Below are 24,568 nucleotides of genomic sequence, written 5' to 3'. Positions count from 1 at the left end.
ACAAAACACCCCCCCCCCGAACTCAAATCCTGAACTAATGCAAACAAACAAATCCTAGAGCAGCTTTGCATGTCCAGAACAAGACAAGAGTGCCCATTTTAGGATTGCCAACTGCCCAGTTTGATCAAGACGGTGCTGATTTGGATACATTTAAAATGGCCTAATTTCAAGCACTGAATTTCTATTATTAAGTAGCAGTGGACCTGAAATAATATATGAAAGTTCATTTAACTCACAAGAAATCTGAATAAGCATAGCTCATTTGTTTCCCAAATAAAAGTCAGCAATATTGAAGCCAGATACAGACTCCACTTGAATAAAGATTATCTTTGACAGACCCATGCACACGTACAAACATGCACAAACCCTGAAGATAACTGCCAGTAAATGTTTTGCTCACGGCATCTTAACAGGTGTTTAGTTCTTGACAAACCTACTGTTCCAGCAAAACTGGCTTGCTTCAGAAAGTACTGGAAGCTGCTGCAATCACCGTCACTCTTTTATACGTGTCTTTCCTCCCCATTACAACCGTTGCTTAAAAGGGTGCATTGTGCTTTTGGGATGGAAAAGAAATAAAGACCAGAATTATAATATGTCATGTTTATTAGTGCATAAAAAGGAAGCAAAAGGTGTGAAATGGTCAGTGCTGAATTAATGTTGTACGTGTGTGTGTGCGCACGCTACAAAATTGTCCGTATTTTATGAAGCATGAGAGTAATGTAAGGTGTTTGTGCTATTTTACTAACATATCAGTAAAGTGGCAATTTGTTATACAGCCAAATCCAATGTAGCTGATATTCTGACTAGCAACAGACAGATGTTGCTAATTAAGTAGGCATTAAAAAACTGTTAATACTGATACTCCATTAAAGCCATATGATAATGAGACTTAAATCTTTACTCAGAATGATCCACAAACCCCCTCAGCATACAAAACTTAAAAATTCTGTTGCAAATAGAGTTTGCATTTGAAATCAGAGCAAGATTTGGACTGCAGGTCTGGAGGAGGTTGCTGAGAGCCATGTGCCCTAACGTGGTTTTCCTTGTCCTGTCCTTTTTTAGCAGACATTCCATACACCGAGCCTTGGGGATGAAGAGTTTGAAATTCCACCCATTACCCCCCCCCCCGAGTCAGACCCCACCCTGGGGATGGCAGATTTACTGATGCCTTTTCAGAGCCTTGGTGACCAGCTGCCTGCACAAGCAAATGAATTTACACCTCAGTTTCCCCCCCAGAGCTTGGATCTTCCCTCTATTACAATATCCCGCAATCTTGTGGAGCAAGATGGCATCATCCACAGCAATGGATTGCCTATGGTAGGTCTGGTTCTTTGTATGTTTCCATTGCCTAATGTCTGTCAAGGCACAGTAATACAGATTTGTGTCATCTATCAGTTTTAATAGACCTCTCAGAAGATCTGATAATTTTCCAGTGTTTTGGTCCAAACAAACATTTGCAAATGTTCTGCATCAAGTGCAGGAGTGTTCTGTATGAACACTGACATGTGTTGTGAATGTTACAGAGCAAACAATGATATGCTATTATTCAGTTCCCTTAGGCAGTTGGCAAATGGTTAAGGGTTTAATACTGGTGGATTCAGGAAGATTACAGTGCAGGGGTATACTGTGTGTGAACAGATCTCTTCTGAAGAAGCAGTCAGGTTTTACAAACATAGTGTTCAAATTTTGGGAATAGACTTGGAAGCCCATATGCACTGGCATCATGTGCATCCCAAGCACTGCTAAAGTTCAAAATTGTGTTATACAGTTGACACTGCCATCAAGATTTGAAAGACCATTTTGTTGGTCAGGGTGAGCTACAGCACTCGGAAGGAATTGCTTGTCTGTATTTCAAATACAGGACCCACATCTGACAGCTATCAGGATATTTTGAAAGTGCAGTATTGAAAGCAGTTTAGAAAGGGAGCCAGACACAGTATGCCAGCAATAAAACCCCTTTTATTTCCCTATTTTTCTGTATGTTCCATGGCCTAAATCTGTTTAACTTGAAATAGATTTTTTTATTTATTTTTTTTTTAACTTGTATAATATGGATGTATTATCTTGACCATACTGAGAAATACAGGGCCATAAGAAGACTATGTTCTGTCTAGTGCTCTTGTTGACCATAGAGGGTGAAGCAGTTTGAGCCTGTTCTCCTGGGCTGTTTCTAGCACCCCAGGAATGGGAAACGATGATCTGGGTGTGGGGAAGGGCTGACTGACGGGTACGCTTAGGCTAATTCCTGTGATGATTCCTGTTAATTACAACAATGAAAACCAAGGCTGCATGGAGTCTTCTCCAGAATCTATACATACTGTATGGCTCTGATCTCGGCGCGAGGGCATACAGGCAGTTTCCACTTATATTTCCCTTTTATTGAGGGATCTCCCTGCTTGGATTTCTCTAAGCACTGTGCAGTAGCATTCATAGTCACAGTGATGAGACACAGCTGTGAGTCAGTTCATCATACTTAGCATTTTAAACTCAGTGGTTAGAATTAGAATTAGTTTCTATATTGCATATTGAAGACAGAGCGATTGTTTAGCTTGAACAGATATTTTTCATCAACTTCTGATAAGTTGTTTTATATAGGACCTTTTGCTAAACTTTGTGTAGTGAAAATACAGATTTACTGCTGGACTATAATAAAAATTGTGTTGTCATGTTTATGATTTCATGTACATTGTTTTTTATTATCCTGGCAAGCAAAAATTGATTAAAGATATGCAAATCAACATGCAGCAAATATTTCTGTGGAATTCTGCAGGCTTCTGACTTCATTTCAAATTTTAGTGCTTCCTTGGGGAGGAAACTTCATGAAGAGTAGCTAGCACAGAACTAAGCACAAACTGCTGACTACTTTAGAGGTACAGAATTCAGTAACTCCACAGATACAAAGCAGGAACTGTATAAAACAGGCCTTGCAGGATACAACTTTTTTTTCAGATCCCATTTTGTGTTGCATTTTGTATGCACTGGATATTTTGGGCAACTACTAAAGAAAAATCACATTAATATAACCTGAGATTCATGAATGTTACGTGGAAAACTAAAGTAATGAAGCATGTGTACACTGAATACAATGAAATTTGGTGGACTTGGCAGTCCTGGGGTAAAGGAAAGGTTGGAGTTGATGGTAAAGGTCTTTTCCAACCTAGATGATTCTATGATACTATGAAACTTGCTCAGGAATATGTAATAAATATCATGGGCTGGATTAGTGTTGTGTTATGTGTATGAGTATCCCCTCAATGTTATCAAGTGGTTTGCAACCTGACCCGGTTTTGCCTTTTAATTTTGCATCCTTTCACTGAATTGGATTCTTCCATGAGTGAATACTGTCACCTAAACAGTTCCAGCCAGAATAGGCCTCCTTGTACCTCTTCTTGCACTGGGTGAAAGGCTTTTCATATTTTGCTTCTTTTGTAGATTCTGCAATATAGAAATTCATGGCATAGTGTAGTAGTAAGATTTTGTTCCCATACTGGTCAAAGAGAAGATCTAGAGAAACTCATGCTTTTGCATCCCTTACAGTCCAGTGGCATTTTTCTAGGGTGATTGCCAGTTCAAAGCTGCAGATTGGTATCTTATGTGTAGTTTTGCTGCAGAGAATTGATGAATTGAGTAATTTCACATGGAGGAGCCACATAGTTCTTTTGTCAGACACTTCCCCACAGCTGCTTGATTGGTTTTATACTGTGTGCTGGAGTGGCCCCTGCCATTGTGTTTTAGTCAGTAGTCATCTTCTCTTGCTAGTAAATGCTGGATAGTTACAGGAAGTTTAAAAACATAACGGAAGGTCTTTGCGTAGGTTCCCGCTGAGCTCACATAGTTCTCTTTAGTATTCAAAATTTCCGGCAGTTAATCTGTATTTCAAAAACAGAAAATGAAAACATATCATCTTTTATGTGAAAAATGTGACTTTATTAAACTGGTAAATATTTATTTATTAATACTATTAGACTTAATCTTTAAATTAGACATTTCATGAATTACCTTGCCTTGGAGCTATAAAAACTTTATTGCAGCAATAAAAAAATGTAAAGGAGGCATTTTAACTGTGAAATTTCATTTCATGGTCAATTGAATTTACTATATATGAAAGAACTAAAGATGGGGTTGTAAAATAATTATGATGTTCGTATACACTTACAGAACAATGTTCTCACCCAGCAGTACTAGGATAGTCTTGTTTAAAGGCTGTATTAGTAGTGTATTGCTAATCACTAAAGCTTCTTTAGCTGAATATAACTAAAATTATTTTAATATGAACTGCACTGAGTTTATCTTGTGAAATATTAAAGAGCTTTCCTGTAAACACTATGTAATTTATATAAATGTAGTCCTACCCTGTTGAAAAGTCCAGTAGAAGAATTTCACCTTGAAGAAATGTCATGAGATTTTAAATCACAAATGTTGAAAAACTAAAATGGGCTTGGACAGAATGATGATCAATACTGTGTGTCTTTGGCTTTTTTCTATGTACTACCTGACATGTTCACCTATAAACTTGAATTCAGAATTGCCAGAGGCATGGTTAAAAATAGGTTATGTCAAGGTTTTCCTGTGTCTTCCTCAAGATATGGCATTAGCTAGCCATCTTGTAATATTTCTGCAAGTGTCTCACATATTTCCCACAGGAAAACCAAAAATAAAAGATTCTGGTTTTAACATATTCTTTGTCTATTATTATATTGAAAAAATCATTAGTGGCACCAGAAGGATATTTATTAATGTGGCCTAGCAATTATTAAAAGATTGTATTGATGAGTTAAGAATTGTTCATATTGTTATGATACACATTCTATGGAAAGAGTGACAATTTGTCACAATGCTAATTAATTCTCATTTGCAACAAGCACAACACATTTATCTTAGTTAACAGCATTTTTCTATGTTTAAGAAGGGGTAACTGCAACAAAAAAGGAGATAAAATAGAGTCAGTTTGATTAATTTTAATATTTTAATTACATGCAAATGAAATTCTGATGTTCAGAAATGAGTCACTGAAAAATGGTGTGTTGATGTACATTTGACTTGAAAGAACACTTGAATTTATATGATGCAAATATTATCCCCATAAATACTTGAATATAAATAAGTGGAAATCAGCAGCAATACCCTCATTAAAAATCAGCCCGCAGTATTTTATATTAATGCTCTGTTTTCTGCTGGGCTGCCCATAGAAAAATTATTTTAATCTGCAAACTGTGGCAATTCCATAAAACTACACTTGTGCTCCTGAGGGTTCCTTTTTTGAACACCTCTCTAATCTGCCCAGCCTGCTGAGTAGCATTGACATCAGTAGTACATCAATTTCAGAAAGTGGATTATTTTTACTAGACAGCTATTGTGACATATTGGGTCAGTCATAAATGAAAGATATTCATGCAAGCATGCAATACTTGTAATGAAGTCTCACTCTGACCTTCTGTATGATTGATTCTGTAATTTAGTTTTCTCAGGCAGTGCCTGAAATGAAATGAAATCATGTTGAACAAGTTTTGAATACCCACAGTGCACCAGGAGAAGAAAAATCTGCAGCCCCAGAGGCTTGAGAGAGAGCAGCTGAACTATTTGTCTCCATGCTATTATAGCCTTTGCCAGCATTCAACATTTTTTTTTTCTTTTTCTTTTTTTTTTTTTCTTCTTATTTGGCTTAAGTACTTAATTCTGCAGGTAGCTGTAAATGGGAAAATAAAATGCTGTTCAGATTTAAAATGACAGGACAGGAGTATGTGCAGGGGACTGATAAAATATCTTGAATAGAACTGACCTTTCATGTAGCTGAAAGTTACTGGGGGATTCATCCTCATAATTACCATATAGATTATTTTTATTTCTTTCCTGCAATGAAACATTTCAGAGAGCAGTAGTGCTGATTAAATGAAAATTGAACTTGTTAACATTCTTTTCAGCTTACCCTGTTGTACATAACAGAAGGTTAGCTTTGATGGATTTCAAAGTTCTCTTTCTGATATCTAAGAAACAGACAGTAAAATAATTGTCTCTTTTCAGTCTGTTTTTTTTTTAATTCAAAAAAGTACAGATGTTACAAACCCAGACAGATAATTTTACATATATTGCTCTTTGTATTACTTGTGCTGCTGGAGAAAATGTGTTTTCTATTTGTTAAGGATTTGAGCCTGTTTATATTTAATAATTGTTGCCGTGCCATCAGTGCATTCAGGATTCTGCACAGATAAGGCTAATTCATAGTGGAATATGCTCATCTTTAATGACATTGGTACTTAGAAGTGGCACTGTGCTCAAGCCAAAGACACGATGGTGACTATTGCTTTTATTTCAGGAACAGACTTTTTAATAAACAGCTCAATGATGTGGTTTTAAGGAGCTGAGTTGCAAATTTGCCCTTTTTAAAGGCTGCATACAACAATAATATTATTAAAGTTTCAAAACGGTGCCTTTTATTTGAAGGTCTAAATTTTTTTTAGTAGTTTGAATTTCCAAATTATTAATTAGCCTTAAATAGAATAGATCAACAAAAGATTGCAAGAATAAAAGCTAAAAAAGTTAATTTAAAATTGGCAAAAGACAGTTATTTCACTACTCACCAGACTGCGTGCCTCTAATTTGTATGTTTAATTTTCCTTTACAATGAAAGTTATTTGCAGATTTCTCTTTCAATACCCAGTCTGTAATCTCCTATCTAGAAAGAATGGGTAGGTTTTCAATTAATACAATATTATAACAACATTGTTTAACGTGTTGCAAATGAAACAGTTATTTCATGGGTCATTAATGTGTTTAACGCCTGGAATGGTTTATTCAAACAAGCCCTTGTTATTGTTATGAACATGTTTATTGTCATCTTTAATCTAAAACATGCAACTAATTCTAAAAGGTTATAATTATCCATTTATAAGAATGGCAACTATTCTGACTAGAGAGATTATCTTCAGAGTTTTCTTACTTCTATTTTTTTTTTTTTGGTTACTTTGGTGGATTAACCAAAGTCGAGTTCTAAAATCAACTGTCATTTCGGCTTGTGTTGGCCTTTCTCAGCAGAAATGGTAGCCATTAAAAACCATGGTTTTTAATACTTTTTGGTACCAAGAAAATTAATCTCAAAATTAAATAATACCAAATTAAATGATGCTCTGGTGGCTCAGGTCCGTAACCTTTGGCCATATACAGAAGCTTTTAAATGGTGGTGGATGCTTTGTAAAGTTAGACCGTTAAGACTATGTCGGGATTTTGCATTTCTGGTGTCCACTGTCAGCTCAGCGCTGTGATGATCTGGTTTCTGTCACAGATCTGAGCTATGTGCTTTGCTGATGAACTTTCAAGTCTTTAGAGAGTCTGACTTCTTTTACTGGTGAAAGGTTAAAGATGTTACTTTAGGTCTAATGATGTGGCTGTGTGTTTTTAGTTACTTTTCAGGGAGTGTATATGCACAGCTCATGGGACCTTCTGGGGGAGGTGGACAATGGGCTGGAATCCCTGGAGGCCACAGATAGAGGTGGCTTCCTGCAATGACTCTAATGTGATATGAAGACAGTGCTAGCCTGATGATGTACTAAATAATAGGGGTTTAATAGTGTGTAGATTTTCATGTCCTCGGTGACATTGTAGTAATCAGTGTGGATAATGTAGTCACTTTTCTGAGAGACATGCCCTTCCCTCCTTTCTCATCGATACAGCACAATGAGCCATCTGTTAATAAGCCCTTATGGCTGGAGAAGGAAATGTATTCTGGTGTTTCCAAAAATTAGCAACTCATAGTAACTGCAGGGAAGGACCTGTCCATAGCAAACAAAATGGCAACAGTTGCCAAAGACACCTAACTGAATAGCAGTTTCTTGGTGGTGGTAAAAATTAGAGTGATGCCAGTAGGTTATTACATATTGAGATATGTGAGGGACTTAGGCATGAAAGAAGAGAAACACAGTAACATTGGCAGAACAGTCGGGAAAAAAGACTGTGACTGGTTTATATTAATAATGCCTAAATCGAGAACCATCAGCTTTGAAAAAAATTGTGATGTGCCATATGAGTATGTGAAAAATTACATAACCCTGTGGGAAAGCTGTCAGGAATTAGGGAGAATCTCCGATACCCTTGAGAGCTGAGCTCAGAAAGAACACAGACATATATGATTGTGAATGCTAGCTGAGCCTTAAGCCTCTGCCATGGCTTTAAACTATTCTGCCTCTGTAAATCAGGTGTTACTTTCTTAAGCCAGCCAAACGAGACAGAAAATGCAGCTGGTCTGGATATGTTGTACCTGGCCAAGCACTTCATTGGTCCCAGCCACCCTTGTTCTTGTGTGTCATTTGAAAACTTCCTTTGCAATTCCTGCTATTCCCTGCTGTTGACACCTGTGTTTCCCTTCGACAGCTTATGCAATGCTCAGCTTCCACTTCAATTTCTCAAGCTATGAAGAAGTGCTAAATGTCTGTACAGTTTTAAATTATTCTATGTTGTCAGGTAGCTAGAAAGAAAATACACGGCTCTGGTAGTACAAACGATAACGAGACCTATTTTTCTGATTTGCTTTATAAGCCACCAACAACAAACAAACAAAACCCAAGCAAAAACTCCCAAATTGCCCCCAACCCATCCCCCCCCAAAAAATACCCCCCCGAACATAACTACCAGCACTCATAGCAATTTTTTAACAAGGGCTATGTAACCCCTGTGTCTGTCCCCCCCCCCCCCCCCCCAGTTTCTTGATTTCTTACACAGTTCTTGTTACCTTTGATAATGTTTGTTAGTTGTCATGCTTTCTTGCAGTCTCTTCCCATGTTGCTTACTGCATAAACAAGAACCTTTGAAGTCTGCCTTTGATTTGGTAGCTGAAGCACCTAAAGTTGTAGAGGTTGTAACAAAACTGCTAACAGCATTTATCTGACATTCTGAGACTTAATTTTAAGTATCGAGGGTTTGTTTGCAATGTGCCTTTGCTGTTTGCATACAGCAGACCTAAGCTTGTACTGCTAATTTGAAGAGAAACTCATCATGCCAAGAGGCTCATCAGATGAGAGCCCAGATCTGTGATCTGAGTCACACATGTATTGTGATCATGCTGTTGGGTACCTTGTCCAAAAGGAGTGTGATTCAATATGCTTTAAAGTATGGTAGATGTTTGGGGGAGAAGAGAGTGAGGAATATGTTTCTAAATGCCTTTGCAAAATGGTGTAAAAATTAGGTTATAAAGAATTAAGTGATACTGAAGCATCCATAGCTGCTGCTGTTGGTGGGTGGAGGGCTGTAGCAAGCCTGCGATGCTGCTGATCTGCAAGAGCACAGCCCTTTCCAGAGCAGAATGACTTAATAGCAGCTGAGGCAGCCAAGAAGCATTGATCTTTCAGCCTACTTTGGGGACTGCATGAGGGAGTGACAGAGTCATAGGAAGGTAAATGGGTAAGAACAAAGTTCCCAAACAGCAACCCCTCCATTTGACTGTGGTGAGTCATCTTGGGTAGGAATTATAAGCATTTCAGAGAAAAGTCATTGTCTCTTACTGCAGTAGTTGTGTGTGATTTTGGCCTAGCTGTGAGCTTTAGTATTACTTCACCATGTAATGCAACATTTTGTTAAAGATAGCTGAGCATGCTGCAAATGGGCAGGTACCAGTAGAGGCTGCAGAGGTGTCGCAGAGGTGCCCAGACCTGGGACTGGAGCAGTGTTGGTCAGCAGGTGCCGAGGCTGGTTGGCCCCATCCATCCCTTGGCACCTTCTTGCTTGGCACTGCATCTCTGAGGTGGTGCTGTGCTCTACTGCCTAATCCCCAAATGTGGTTCCATGGAAGAAATGGTTTTAACTTGTGATTTGGTGTCTCACAGCCCTCTATGTCCTGGAACTGGTCAGGTCTGCTCTGAAGGAAGGTCTGCTGCAGAGGGGAGTGTGAGGAACATTAGCCACACGAGGGGCCACTGCAAACATGGTTGCAGGTCAGACTCCAAGGAAAAGCAAGGCACAATAAATGAGAAACATTCCAATAAGACATGTTTAACTTGGAGGTTGCAGCCATGTAAGGAAACTCATATAGCAGGAGGTGAATTTCTAGAGACATCTGTGATTGCCAGAAGAAAAGGAAATAGTTGATCAGTTTTGAGGACTACATCAGTGGGCCCTCATGTTTTTTGTGTTTTGTTTTGTTTTCTTGTTTTTTTTTTCTTCATGTCTCTGCTGTGGTGTATGTGCTCTGTGTGAACAGAAAAGAGTAATTTTTGGTGTAGCTGAACTTGGGGAACAGACAGACCAAGAAATGGGAGTATTCTTCATGTACTTCAGGGAGCAGAATGCGTGTAAGCCTCTTCTCATCAACTGATGTTTTAGATCCAGCTGCAAGCATAATTTTTTACTTTTTTTTCTGAATGGACATGTACTGTTTGTTGAAGTCTTTATTTGGGAATTAAATTAGGTAAGGTTTACTTTTCAACAGGGACATGAAGCAAACCGTGAGAGTTTTCTCATTGCCAGAAAAAAGAAATTGCTGCTTGTAGTGAATCTTCTGATAGCTGCAGTTTGACAGATCTATTAGTGATGGCAGTGTCTGTGGAGGGGAGAGGAAGGACAGTTCCTCAGTAGTGGCAGTACCAAGTGCAACTCTTTGGTATTCTATTAGGTAAGGATTTAATCTCTGACAGAGAAAAGCATCCTGTTAGTTTGATTTGTTTTGATTGGCATTGAATTCCAATCTAGTAAAAATTTAGATAATTGGATTCTTTTAGCTATACTTTACTTGTGGAGAAAAAGAGTATTAAGGTTTTCTTATAGATATATGCTGATTTACCCCAAAGTAAGGGGAGTAATTTACAGACAGGGACAAGTGAAGATTTCACTATGCTTTGCAGTGCATTTCATTCAACTTAAACATATCATTTAAAATATTACATCAGCTTATGTTACACTGACAGTGATAAATTCCTTAGGCAATAGAATATATAATGTTTTAAGTCAGCTTCTGAAACCAGGGCACAGTTAGCATAACCATAAATGCTGGATTTTGCATAGATATTTTTGTTGGCAGATTTCTCATTTTCCTTAAACTAGCTCATGTGGTATAGGAGCAGATCCTAGCCCTACATGTTCCTGTAGGCACTTCCATGGGCTCAGTCCTGGCATGGCTACAGAGTTTAACTAGGGAGCTGTTGCCTATTTAAATGATTGAGGGCTGTAGACACTGATTTTAATCAAGATTTCAAGGTTACTCAAAATGTTCTAAAGAAGTAATTTCCTAGTTATATTTTAAAATATAATGTTAACTATTCATAGAGATTAAAATTGTAACAGGGATAAAACAGGATAAAACTACTGCATATAAATGATTCTCAAAATGCAGGGTTAGTGGAAATTGGGGCATATCTTGATGTAATGGCTGGATACATTTAGCTGTCAAAACAGATACGAGCTGTATTACTAGCTGTATTAACAACTGGATGTTGATAAAAGAAAGTTCATTCTTCTGTTATTTCCTTATTTTTTCCCTTATTACTCAATGGTGTCTTTCACTTCTGCTGGCTCAGGTACACTAATTATTGAAAACCACCTTGGATCATACTGTATAAATTAAAGCATGGGAGTTCACAGCATTACGTTTTTTTAGGTCTCGTTAGTCTGTTGTTTGCTTTCCAGTGGCTGTTGAGGAATTAATATTTTGTCAATTTTTTACTTTAGCAAATCGAAGTAAGCTATAGATACGGCATATACCGTGAGAAGTGTACTTTAGCAGTATGCCCAAGTATGACTTCTTTGGCATAACTGTCTAAATAGATTAGAATAGTTGAAAGTAGGGTAGTTTGATGGATGGATATCCTTATGATTCCTTTGATGAGGCCTAGTATGCATCAAATGCTGAATGCCTTTTTAATGTGTACTTTTGGAGCCATGTAAGAGAGTGGTGACAGAAATCCAGTGTGCCTAGGTATAGTTGCCATAAAGTCGTTTTGAGAAGGGAGAAAGATTTTGGATAGTACTTTGCCTCTTTCATCCCTGTGTATAACTGAAGAGACCATACAGGTAGCTGACATTCCCCTCAGTAAATGTATCTGTACCTTTGGGTTTTTTGTATCACTCATGTAAGATAACAAGAGAGAGATCCAAGTCATTTTATTCTGTGGAGGAATCACATGAGTTATTTCTCTTTGGTTTTCTGTTTCACACATTATATCTTTGCCTGATTGTCATGCTGAGTAGATCAGTGATTGAGTTTTTTGCCTGACTTGTGTTTAAAATCACCAAGTTTTGCCTAGCTTCAGTCCAAGACTGTAAAGCAGATCAGGCTCAATCAAAACTCGATTCCGTCCACTTGAGAAGTTCATGATTTTTTGTCAGAACTAATCTGTCATTTTTTGCATAATATTACAAAAATCTTAAATGCTTATAAAGCTTATGTATCACTTTTACGTCTGGTTAAGTTTATGTAAAAGAGCTTGTGATAGTCTTTAAAATTTTCATGGTATTCTCAGTGGATTATTTTGAATTCATGAGCTTTTCAATTTTCATGTAGTAATGTAATTAGGATGTCATGTGGATAGTGCACTTGTATTTCTGTGTGTGCCCCTGTTATAAATGATTTTCATTGTTAATCACTTCTTTGATAAACATTTTGTGCATAATGAAATGCTGCAGATCCTTTTGGTTCAGTACTGGTCTTTGTAGTGTAAGTGAAAAAATAAGAGTTAAGATAATTGATGGAAATTTTGTTTTCTTGATTCCTTCTTTGAAGATTTTGTTTGCTCAGGAGCTATATACAAATGCTGTGGACTTTCATGTTGCTATTGACTAGCTCCCCTAACTTCTTGCTACTTGTCAAACCACTGTCAAACATAAAAAATGGGTTATACTTCCTTGTCTAAAAGCTATTCTATAGATACATTAGGTTGAGGCCCACAGCATCATACCACACAGTAAAAAATTAAATCTCCATTCCTTTGCCATTTTCTAAATATTGATTAGCCATGTAACTTAAATTAAAAGTGTAGAAAATACATTGTCAGTATCAAATGTACATAAGCGTAAGTGCATGTGAATTATAAGAGATTGGAAATAATAGAAAATATTTTATTTCATATGGTATGTCATGAAATATTTATTTCATGCCTTGTCTGTCTGGTTCTAGACAGCCAGCTACAAAATATTGTTGTTTCCACTTTTAGCTTTTAATAAAGATTTTAAGATAAACAAACAAACAAAAAAAAACAACCAAACAAAAAAGCTTAAAAAATTAGGAAGAGATCCAGAAAAGAAAATCTGGAATAAATGGATGTAAAAAACTGTACAAGCATCAAATAGTGTCAGAAAAAGGGACAGTTAAGAATTCATGGGAGTGTGTATAAAATTAGATTCTGGGTCAGTGCAAGTCAAGAGAATTTAGTCTCAGTAAAATCAGAGATGCAACCAAAATGACAAGACTTGGAGTAAATGGTTTGTAACCCACGTCATCACATTTTGTTGCCTCAGTGTAAAAGACAGAAAAGCCTGTATTGTGTAACAATGAAGAGAGAACAAAAGCTAGCCTTTTAGGTGTAGAACACCTCCAAGAAAGTTCTACCTGAAAAATAATGACAAAAGTTCATTTCAAAGAGAAATGATCATTCTGATGATCTGCGCCTTTGCTTTAGCAGCAGAGATTTTCTTCACGCAATGCCTGTAAGCTAAAATGAATGGAGTAATATGCAGAAAGTGATATCCTTTTAGAAAAGACTTTGAATGACTTCCAGATGCCACTACCAATACAAGTCACAGTCAAAATGACCCTGTAGTTAATGATAGTAAATTTTCACAGAAGGGTGCCCTGAAGCAAATGGGTATTTCAGCCAATAAGTCTCATGTTTTGATCTTTCTGTATCAAGTGCTCCACTTTTGGCACATGCAATCGTCTCTAAGGAAGCACACTCCTTTACTGAAAATATGAAAAGAATTTAAGAAGTAGAAGAAACAGCATGGTGCTGTATGGATGATGAGCCAAACTGATAATTACTTGGGAAGCACAGGGAGAATGAGGGTAAGAGTGCATAGGATCTGGATTATGAGCTCATGGGGTTACCTTCCTCTGTACTGGATCCAGGTGCAACATCATATGTACTTCAGTGCTAAGAAGGGTTTCTTTTTCTGTATAGGCATCAGCAGAAAGACACATGAATACCAAATAATATGATTTATTGCTACAGGGAAGCAGGGTGCTGTAGCACTTGTACATAAGATGGATGAGGCAGGTTGTGCATCTTCTCTAACATATGTATTGCTTCTTTGTACGGCTGCACTTGTCCCATCCAAGAAAAGGCTTTCGTGAGCACAGAACCACTATCTCTGTTCAGGAAGAGTTGTACAAATGTACAAGGAAAGTCTCTTGGGCTAACCTTACCTCAGTGAAAACACAGATATTTGAAAACTGGTTTGGGCTTATTTTAAGAAAAGAGCACTGGGAAGGTCATACTCTGTTGTGGAAGTCCATTGGACTGTACACCAGGGGCCCAGCACTGCTTCTTTGTTCTGTGTCATTTCATTAAGGATCATTGCACCTGCTACTAATTGCAATGCAGGTTATTAATAATGAAGAAGTTTTCAAAATCTAATTTATTTCTCATGTTACTGTCTGTTCAAACAATGGGTATAGATTAATCAGGTTGCTGAATCAATTTGTGAGCTATTTATTGTCTTAACTGTTGAAAAAAATCTTCTGTTCAAAAGTTTATTCATTGTGTATTGATCTGTGTGTGGTTGAAAATAAGAAAACTGAGTTGTTCATACGCAGATTCCAGTTGGCTTTTCCTTCAGTGTCTTGCTTTTAATTTATAAACGTGGTAAGTGTTGTGCAGATGTAGAAGAAGACATAATTTGTGTCCCCAGGAAACTAGAAACACAGCCAAGCGAGTCCTTGAGTTTCTGAGACATGATGTACAAGAAAAATGAAGTCGGCGATTGGTACATAGCTTGCTACTTCCACATGTGTTTGACTGCTAAAGATAAAAATGTCTAGTTTTGTGTGGTGGAACAAGGTTTTTTAGGAGTGGTTAGGATGACTACGTTCTCCAGCATGCTGCGGTGTCTGCACTTGAGACCTGTCTGGGAACTGTTCTTTGTTTAAATCAGCTTTAAAATCCCACTCAGACAGGATTGTTTTATACCTGCTCCTATTACTAGTAACAGCTAAGAATAATTGAGTGTCAGTAAAGGAAAAATGCTTTTCTTTCTGTATATGTCCCCCTCCCTGGTTTTGTTTACTTTCTGTATTTGATGGCAGTTTGTGTCTTCTCAGTTACAGTGTTTTCCCCATGTCATCAGTCAGCCTGCTTCCCTGCTGTTTATCTGGGTATTTCACACTGCATCAAGGGAAGAAATGTTTAAAAATGGGGATTTTTATTCCACAAAAAAACCCTCATTCACAACTGGGGGGGAGAAGTGAAGTCTGGAGCAAGTGTAGAAACTGATTCTGCATTTAATTTATTAAAAATGCATCTAATTTGTCAAAAAAGAAACAAACCAAACTGCAAATTGACAGTTCTGCAAGTCAGTTCTGTAAGCCTGTGAAAGTAACTTTACCTGATCATTCTATATGGTAACTGCTAATGACTAAATACTGTTTCAATCTCTTTTAGGATCAGAGTCACACACAAGTTTCCCAGTATCGCCAGGATCACTCTCTGATTATGAGATCTATTGTCCACATGACTGATGCTACTCATTCGGGAATTATGCCTCCTTCTCAGCTAACCACCATTAACCAGTCTCAGCTAAGTGCACAGCTGGGGCTAAATTTAGGAGGCACTAATTTGCCACACACTTCTCCCTCCCCACCTGCCAGTAAATCAGCCACTCCTTCCCCATCCAGCTCTATAAATGAAGAAGATGCAGATGAATCAAATAGAGTAAGTTGTTGCTGGCACTGTAGTGAGTAAGCCTTACATGTCTATATGTTATATTTTCATGAATGTGGCAGGTGGCAGGATCATCTCAGCTGCAGTTTGGTCATATAAAATACAAATGTTACAATATAGTGAAATATGATTAATTTCCTGTTTAGCCACTTCAGACATTTCCGTAATAACTCTATAATGATAAATGTAAAAATATACATAGAATCATAGAATAGTTAGGGTTGAAAAGCACCTTAAGATCCACTACTCCCAACCTCCCTGCTATGGGCAGGGACACCTCACACTAAAGCATGTCACCCAAGACACTGTTTAACCTGTCCTTGAACACTTGCCAGGGATGGAGCATTCACAACTTCTTGGGCAACCCATTCCAGTGCCTCACCACCCTCACAGTAAAGAATTTCTTCTTTATATCTAACCTGAACTTCCCCTCTTTAAGTTTGTATTCACTACTTCTTGTCCTATCACTACAGTCTTTGATGAAGAGTCCCTCTCCAGCATCCGTGTAGGCCCCTTTCAAGAATGGTACTTCTCCAGAGCATGTTTTGTGGTCAGGTACTTGCTGAGCCAGAAGTGATGTCTTTGTAGTTAATAACTTGCAGAGAAATTTTCTTTCATGAACTTCTCGTGTTGCCTTCTAATCCCATGTAAAGTTTTAGCATCCAGAGCACTGTTTTCACAGCTCCATTGTGTATTGCAAATACCCCGACTGTATATATATATATACATACATATATATATATATATATGGTTTAATACTTTCATAATTTATTTCAGATTTTATAGATCTGGTGAAACTTTGGACAGTTTTGTCATTTTGGTATTCTTTAGAGTCGTATAAAACATAGATGCATTTAGACAGAAATAAAATAAGCTTTCTTTTAACTGAAAGTTTAGTCATTTTACACTGCTTTAAATAAATCTGTTATAAAAGGAAAATTTTATCAACAAAATAAAGCACAAACGTTATCATATCAGTATATTTAAAGGGCATAGTTTAGACTGTTCCATGACAGGTTTTCTCATCAAGTTAATGGAAATTGTGCATATGGAAAGATCATTACACAGGATCCTCAAAATATCAAGGTAAAATGTATATCATGGAGGTATATTTAGAGCCACATTATTCCCTTGTTGCAATAATCTGTGCATAGTTCAATGAAAGATGGTACAGGGCAGGAGGTGCATGCAGGGACCAGAATTACCTGTATGCTGGTGTGCTCCTGTGGGGGTTCCCCATCCCAGGGGCAAGAGGGAGATGTAGGAGCAGTACCAGTGCCTGGCAGTGACCTGAGCCTCCAATGGTACTGCATGGGCACCTGACCCTGCACTGGGGCATCGGAGGTGTGTGCTGGACACAGTGGGTGTTTGCTGCAGGTGGATAGAAGCAGCAGAGTTGCTACTGCTTTTTGCCTGAAGAGTGGGCTTTTTAACCTCTGACCCATGTCTTACTTGATAGTCTAAGTGTGGGAATCAGGAAATACCTCCAAGCTCTTCTAAGTCTCTGCTGCTGAAATTACATCTTAATAGAAAAACATAGGCTGCCAATTCAAAATATACTGTAGTTTGGTTTTTTTTTCCTTTAGTTATTTTTTAATACAAATTAGCATTAGGGTGTATTTTTTCAGGTCAGGCTTGGAAGATTTGACTCTCTCAGCTATGCTTACAAGGAGTAGTAACTATTCATACATTTAGTTCCAGTAGATCTGATGAAATTAAGAACTGTTTGGGAGGAGAAAGTCTTGCGCAACGGGACTCTCCAAAATATTGCCTACATAGTAGTTTTACCCATATATTATTAAACCAGACTGTCAGTAATTTTTTCATAATTAACCTTATTTCATGCATATATTGACTGTTCTCGCTGTTACTATTTTTTAGGCTACTGGAGAAAAAAGAGCTGCCCCAGATTCTGGCAAGAAGCCCAAGACTCCTAAGAAGAAGAAAAAGAAAGATCCCAATGAGCCACAAAAGCCAGTGTCAGCATATGCCCTTTTTTTCAGGGATACACAAGCTGCAATTAAAGGGCAGAACCCGAATGCTACATTTGGAGAGGTCTCAAAAATAGTGGCTTCTATGTGGGACAGTTTAGGAGAAGAACAGAAACAGGTAAAAAATTGATGCAGGGCAAGAAGTAAAATAGTAATCCTTGTAAAAAAATATCTTCTTACCTTTATTCTGAGTAGAACATGCTACTTGCTGATGTAGACCTCTTCCTTTTTAGAGCTATACTGATTTTTGAACTTGCTGAAGACCTGGTACCTAAAAGCATTTTGTTATAAGAGGCAGTAGGTAGTATTAAATGGCTGTGTTTGTCTTCAAATTTTAAAGGGCAGTTTGTAAAAAATCTCAGGTGATACTGTCCTAGAAACCTGTTCAGACTGTCTTTTGATGATTCCTATTTCAAAGCTCTTGTTTCCTATTAATTGTAAGTTAGAAAAGGGGAAGGTACAGCACATTTAGTATTTCCCTTTATCTGCCTTATGAATTTGTTACAAAGCGTATTGATTTCCAGCCTTTGAAGGCAATCATCTGCCTCATTACAATGTCGTGTGTAAAATGTTACCTCCAACTCAAACTTGGTGCAGAATGATGAGATTTATTCTTCCTTGAGGGTTGTTCTTCTTTCAACACACAAGTAACTCCTCCACATGGATGGAAGTGGAGGGGGGGAAATCCTTTGAGGCTATTTGCTTGATACTCCTTGCAGCAACAGGTAATGGAAGCTGTGATGAAAAAGTAGATTTTACATAGGATGCCTTCCAGCAAGATGTGAGTGGTCTTGTTTATCAAATACATTTGGAAACCTTCAGTGTAATCTAACAGATGATGGTGAACATGATTTAAAGGCAGACTTTATTCCCTCATACTGGCTTTGGGGAAAGTGAAACGTCCAAGCTTTATGAAACAACTTTTCTAAAGATGTTTTTTTTTTTATATGTATTTTGAATGTTTGTTTAAAAAAAATATTGCATAGACATCTTCTGCTATTTTATACTACTGCAGATACTTCTTAGGAGCTGAAATACACCATGTTCTAATATTGTATTTACTTAGGGTCATTAAGATAGTATTTCCTGGGGAAGTAAAGTGTGCATAGGTAGTCTTGTCAAGCAGTTGGCTGTTCTAGCCACCTTTTTTATTCACAATATAAGTTTTGGTCCAGCGGTAGACCTGAAAGTCTGTAGCCAGGGAAGAAAAAGCACATGTAACAGTAGAGTATTTTCTGGTGATTTTGGCCTCTGTTTTTTGTTTCTTTTCATTCTGGCAAAACCACCTCAATAATTGAAGTTGGTGAAATTGTGATCTCTTTTAACAGGTGTATAAAAGAAAAACTGAAGCTGCCAAAAAAGAGTATCTAAAGGCACTTGCAGCCTATAGAGCAAGCCTTGTTTCTAAGGTAAGCCTAATAATGCCTTCCATGCAATGGAAGTTAGCTTTTGGCAGTGGTGTTTAAATATTGGTGGTGGGGGGTGTGGTGTTATGCAAAATAGAAGTAGAATCCTAGGATTGCATTAATAGAGCTCTACCAGATGTTGTGCTGCTTCTTGAACCCTGCTTAGTGTCTGCAAAGAAAAGTCATCTCTCCAATGGCACAGTAATGATTACCAAACAATAACTTTGCAAATGTACATAATCCTTTATGGTGGCAAAATAATGCACTTCACTGCAAAAGTAAAATTCAGTCATGAAAAATACAGTGACCTTCTGACATTAACATTTGCAAGCTATTTGCAGAGTTTTGTTTTTTCCTCAAGTGCTCCTCAAAAGATGGACTTGCTTTGTGTGGAGCTGGAGAGCAGTTACTACATGGCAAAGCTTAAGTGATTCTTGCAGGTGAGGGGAAGAAATGTGTGGTGGCTCTGAATTTGGAGAGTACCTACAAATAGACTAGCTGGCACAAAGCTATATGGAGTATTTTAGTGGATGCTGAAGTAAAATAAAACTTTGTGAAGAAAACAAAGCTCTGCTGTCTTATTTGAGAACTTACCTTTCTAAGCAGCAGCACTACTCTGGTTGTAGATCTGTTGCATCTGAATACCATAAACGGAAATATGCTTATGGACATCTAAAACATGATTAAAAGTTAATCAAGGTAGTTATTTCTCTACCAATATTTCATAAAGATCAATTACAAAAATATCTTTGATATCAAGAAAGCAAGAGAAGGAAGTGATGCTATCTAACTCCTGATGATGTTTATTTGAACATACAACTGCAGAGCATTAGTAAATCACACAGAAAGTTGCTGTGTGTTTTAATTATTGATTAAAAATACAACAGCAGACATTATACATGTGTTCCTGAAAGCTGGAAAATTTCTTCTCCTTGTGTTGAAAAGCTGTGTTTTTCTGTTGTCTCTAGGACTTAGATAATATTCTCAAAGTGTTTAGTATCACAATGCTAACTTCAATGGCAGCTAGAATTCTAAATACCTTTGAGGGAATTTAGTTCTGCAGTCTTAAGTTCCTTTTTCAAAAACATCAGAAATAATTTTCTCCCGATATCCGTGGGACCTGGGCTGCCAAGTAACTTGTGGGAAGTCTGAGTGGAAATTGCACTCTAAGTCAAGGCCGGTTTTCATCTCGCCTCCTCCAACTTAAGACATAATTGCTGTAGCTTTTTCATCCAAGGTAGTTGCTGAGAGTAGGGATGCAATTTATTGCAATAGACCTTTTTGGACTGTAGTTTTCCCTCATATATGTCTTATCAGAAACCTCCAGGACACTGGAAAAAAAGGCAGCATTCCCTAAGCAGGGCACTCTCTGATGCAGCTGAATCCCTTCCAGGGTATTCAGTTGGATGTCTTGATAGTGTTCCCTTAGGCTTTTGTTTCTTGCAGATACCTTGGTCTTGATTACTTAGATGTGAAAATCTACAAGCAAATTTTAAAAGTTGCGTGAGAAGTTTTGTTGTTTATAAACTCTTATGCTGTAACTGGTGCGGGGGCATATGCTTCTGCTGAGATTTGTCTTCCAAAGAACCAGGGGTTTTTGAAAACATATAGAAAGTGTTTGGCCTTTTTTAGCTCTTTCAGCCACAAAAGGTATGTGACATCTGTGACTTTCTGGTGTTGAACAAGTGCATGAGTTAGTTTTTTGTCCAAGAAAGAACTGGATGTATCATACAGAGACAGATGAAGAGGTTATACAATGGTTCAGTGAATCAGTGATCTTTTCTGATAGAAAACAAAAGAAGAGAAAGTCTCCCTGAGTACCTGTGTCTTTTATTTCTTGTAAACAGTAGCAATGTCTCTTTTGTTAAAAATAAAATTAATTTATTTTCCAAACACAGGCCGCTGCTGAATCTGCTGAGGCCCAGACAATTCGTTCTGTTCAGCAAACGCTGGCATCCACAAATCTGTCTTCCTCCCTTATTCTGAATACTTCTCTTTCTCAACATGCAACAGTGTCGTCGTCTCCGCAAACTCTTCAACAGCCCCTTCCAAGAGCAATTGCTCCAAAACCTTTAACCATGAGACTGCCGATGAATCAGATTGTAGCTTCTGTTACAATTGCACCAAACATGCCAACAAACATTGCTGCCCCTTTGATAAGCTCTATGGGAACAAATATGGTGGCAATGCCGTCTCCATCTCAAGTCAGTCCATCAATGCAAAGCCAGCAGCAGCAGATACAGCAGCTCCAGCAGCAACAGATGCAGCAGATGCAACAGCAGCAGCTACATCAGCATCAAATGCATCAGCAAATACAACAGCAAATGCAACAACAGCATTTTCAGCATCACATGCAACAGCATTTGCAACAGCATCAGCATCTTCAGCATATTAATCAACAGCAAATGCAACAGCAACTGCAGCACATGCAGCTTCAGCAAATGCAGCAGCAGCAAATGCAGCACATGCAACATCAGTCACAGCCTTCTCCTCAGCAGCACTCTCCGGTAGCTTCTCAGATCACTTCTCCCATCCCTGCCATTGGGAGCCCTCAGCCAGCACCTCAGCAGCACCAGTCACAAATACAATCTCAGACACAGACTCAAGTGTTATCACAGGTCAGTATTTTCTGAAAAGAAATGATCCTGTAACATGGCTTTTTAGTGGTGAAGGGGATAAGAATAAACCATATTTAGCTAAAAACTGTAAATTGTTGATGGTAGTTATGCAGGGATGCATAACAGATCAAATGATGCTCTGAAGTGTCTATTAGATAGGCAATAAAGAACTACAATGTAGCTGTGTATCATCTTTTAGCTGACTATAAATCATTTTGTTAAAAAAAAAAAAGCAGCTGTGCTCTTTTTCGTGTGATGCCTTTTTAATTTATTTAAGCTTTACCTGCAATATGTGAATCAAATGGCCTAATAAATACCTGAACCTTATGACTGCAAAATGGCCTTGCAGAGTTTTAAGATACAATCTTTCTTTCTCTAAAAGTGAGTAGTGCACTTCAAGGCAGTATGAACTCATGAAGCCCTTAAAGCACAGTTGTAACTACCTGTAAAATGATGATTGGTTTTCATACAATCATACTTGTGTAACATGAATTAGTTGATGGCATTTTTGTCATGGAAAAAAAAAGAGTAAATCACAGATTTTTGCCAAAGCTCTTAAGTTTTTTCTCTCCTACATGTCTTCAGAATGCAAGTAGCTGAACTTAAATGTTCGAAACAACCTTTCACTTCATTTCTACAAATAAACCTATCATAGTCTGTAAGAAAATATATATTGACATTAACACTCTTACGTTAATTCCAGTTACAGAACAAATGTGAATATTATATTCTGTGTTGAAGTGATACGTTTCAGATGGAATACACTGTATTTTTAAAAGGGGAATGCACTTAAATAAAACTGTTATTACAGAAAGCTGAGATGAAAGCAAGAGTTTTTAATACGCTGTAAAAGCAGTGGAATATTTAAATGAAACTCCACCGAATGATCAATGTAAATATTTTCTTTAAAAGTTGTAAGTTTTCATATCATGTGTTGTAAAGTTTTCATAAATGAGGCTTTAATGTAAACACTGGTAACATGAATTATTAATTGCTACATTGCTTATTGTGTTTTTATGCTGTTTTATACTTTTTTATGAGTTATGATAGCAGCAATTAAGTTGTTTGTATTTTGCTTATCTAAAATAAATGCTTTTATCTTGCTATAGAATAAACACATTTCAGTAAAACCAATGAGCCATGAGTCTTTGATAGAAAACTTGGAAACGTTGCCTTATGGAAACACTTTCTAGGAAAATTTAGTTCATGTTTTGGATTTTTTTTATGCACATACTGCGTAAGCAGGTACTGATGGGATCCAAGAGTGTGATCAGCTCTTGTACCTGCTGAAGAGTTGTGTATGTCTCTCAGAGAAGGCAGGTGGTAGAGTTACAAAGCATTCATGGTACCCTGTGTTGCATTTATCTGCAGGAGCACCATAGAGAACCTGTCTCTCAGCAGTGGTGTTTGGAGACAAGCACAAATTGTGGTTTTCTTTGTATCTTTCCATTTCAGATGTAAGCACAACTCCTGCCATGGGCTTCCCCTCTGTAAGCCCCCAACTCAGAGTTTCGCTGATCCTGAGTTGTCTTTTATCATAAAAGTAGGACATGGTAGAGGAGAGATGGAGAGGGTGGGTATCGCATATGAAGGGTTTGGAAACATTCACACCCTATGTGGTGTCAGGTTATTAGTGCTGTTTCACTCTGGAAAAATAGGATACATTCTTTATTTTCTTCTTTCCCTTCCTTGGCTGCAGTAACTGTGCAGCAAATGCAGTCTGACCACTATCCCCAGTTGTCTGGCATGATTAATTACAGCATCTGTCCTGTCAGAAGCTATAATGAAGAGGTCTTGATAAAAATTGCAAATTACTACTGGCAACAATCTTAAACTGCTTATGATAAAATGAAAATTAAAACCAGCAAGTGTCAAACCTGAGCAGAATCCTAATCCTGTTTGAGGAGATGTCTATGACTACCGTGCTCGGACTACAGCAAAAAAATAATGGAATACAGATCCCCAAAAAGTTGCAGCCAGACTTGAGGGAAAAGGTACTACACTGTGTGAGTTTATTAATAACAAACTCAGCTTTCAATATTTCATCATCCTCAGATACTCAGTTTATTATGTATAAATACTGAACAGCAAAAGAGTCTAATTATAAATTTATAGATTTCTTGGAGCAGAAAAAAATCATGTATAAATTGAAGCTTTTCATAATAGGTGTGTGTTGACAGCTACCCCTGCTCCTTATAGCCTTAGTATGATATCTACTAATGTCTGGGAGAGAGGACATTTATTCTAGGTACGAGGAAGTCTGCCTGCATCATAAATGGCTGACTGGTAGAGATTTTTGTGTGTGTCAGTTTTAACCAATGTTACATAACAAAGGGAACCATTTTATAGTTGTTTTGAAACCTTTAGACAAATGTCTTCAGAAATAGTTGCTAAACTGTATGTGACAGTAATTGTGTATTAGTTCTGTAATTGTCGTTTTGAAGACCTATGAGGTATCGTTGGAAAAAGGTCACTAATGATAAGAGTTAATTACAGCTGAAGTGTCTGTTTTCAACTATTTGCAGTGAGAAGCAGGTGTTATTACACTCATTAAATGGTTTCATAAATCCTGGGTTTTATCACATTTGATTAAGAGCTGCTGAACTACTGTGTTCAATTCCAGGAAAAAATAGTTTTAATTACTGCAGAAAAAAAAACAAACCAAAATTAATCATCAAGCAGGACCATACATTTTAAATATC

The 24,568-nt window shown here is 37.5% G+C and overlaps 1 protein-coding gene across 4 annotated transcripts in view; it reads left to right on the top strand.

The window, feature by feature from the left end:
- Nucleotides 1-23,059, top strand: part of TOX3 (TOX high mobility group box family member 3) — an 81,032-nt gene extending 57,973 nt beyond the window's left edge. The window contains exons 3-7 of one of the 4 annotated variants that reach the window (XM_062609109.1): nt 1,066-1,317; nt 15,573-15,842; nt 17,733-17,960; nt 19,171-19,251; nt 21,147-23,059. In XM_062609109.1, coding sequence (XP_062465093.1) covers nt 1,066-1,317; nt 15,573-15,842; nt 17,733-17,960; nt 19,171-19,251; nt 21,147-21,881 — 1,566 coding nt within the window. In that variant the 3' untranslated portion in view covers nt 21,882-23,059. Of the gene's footprint in view, nt 1-1,062; nt 1,318-15,572; nt 15,843-17,732; nt 17,961-19,170; nt 19,252-21,146 lie in introns of all 4 variants that reach the window. The other 3 variants (XM_062609110.1, XM_062609108.1, XM_062609111.1) reach the window with 3 other exon arrangements.
- The last annotated feature ends 1,509 nt before the right edge of the window (nt 23,060-24,568 follow it).

Source organism: Pezoporus occidentalis, unplaced genomic scaffold (assembly GCF_034315485.1).
Source record: "Pezoporus occidentalis ecotype Australia unplaced genomic scaffold, CSIRO_AGI_Poc_V1 ctg135, whole genome shotgun sequence".
Lineage (NCBI taxonomy): Eukaryota > Metazoa > Chordata > Aves > Psittaciformes > Psittacidae > Pezoporus > Pezoporus occidentalis.
This window is presented reverse-complemented; position numbering and strand designations above follow the sequence as displayed.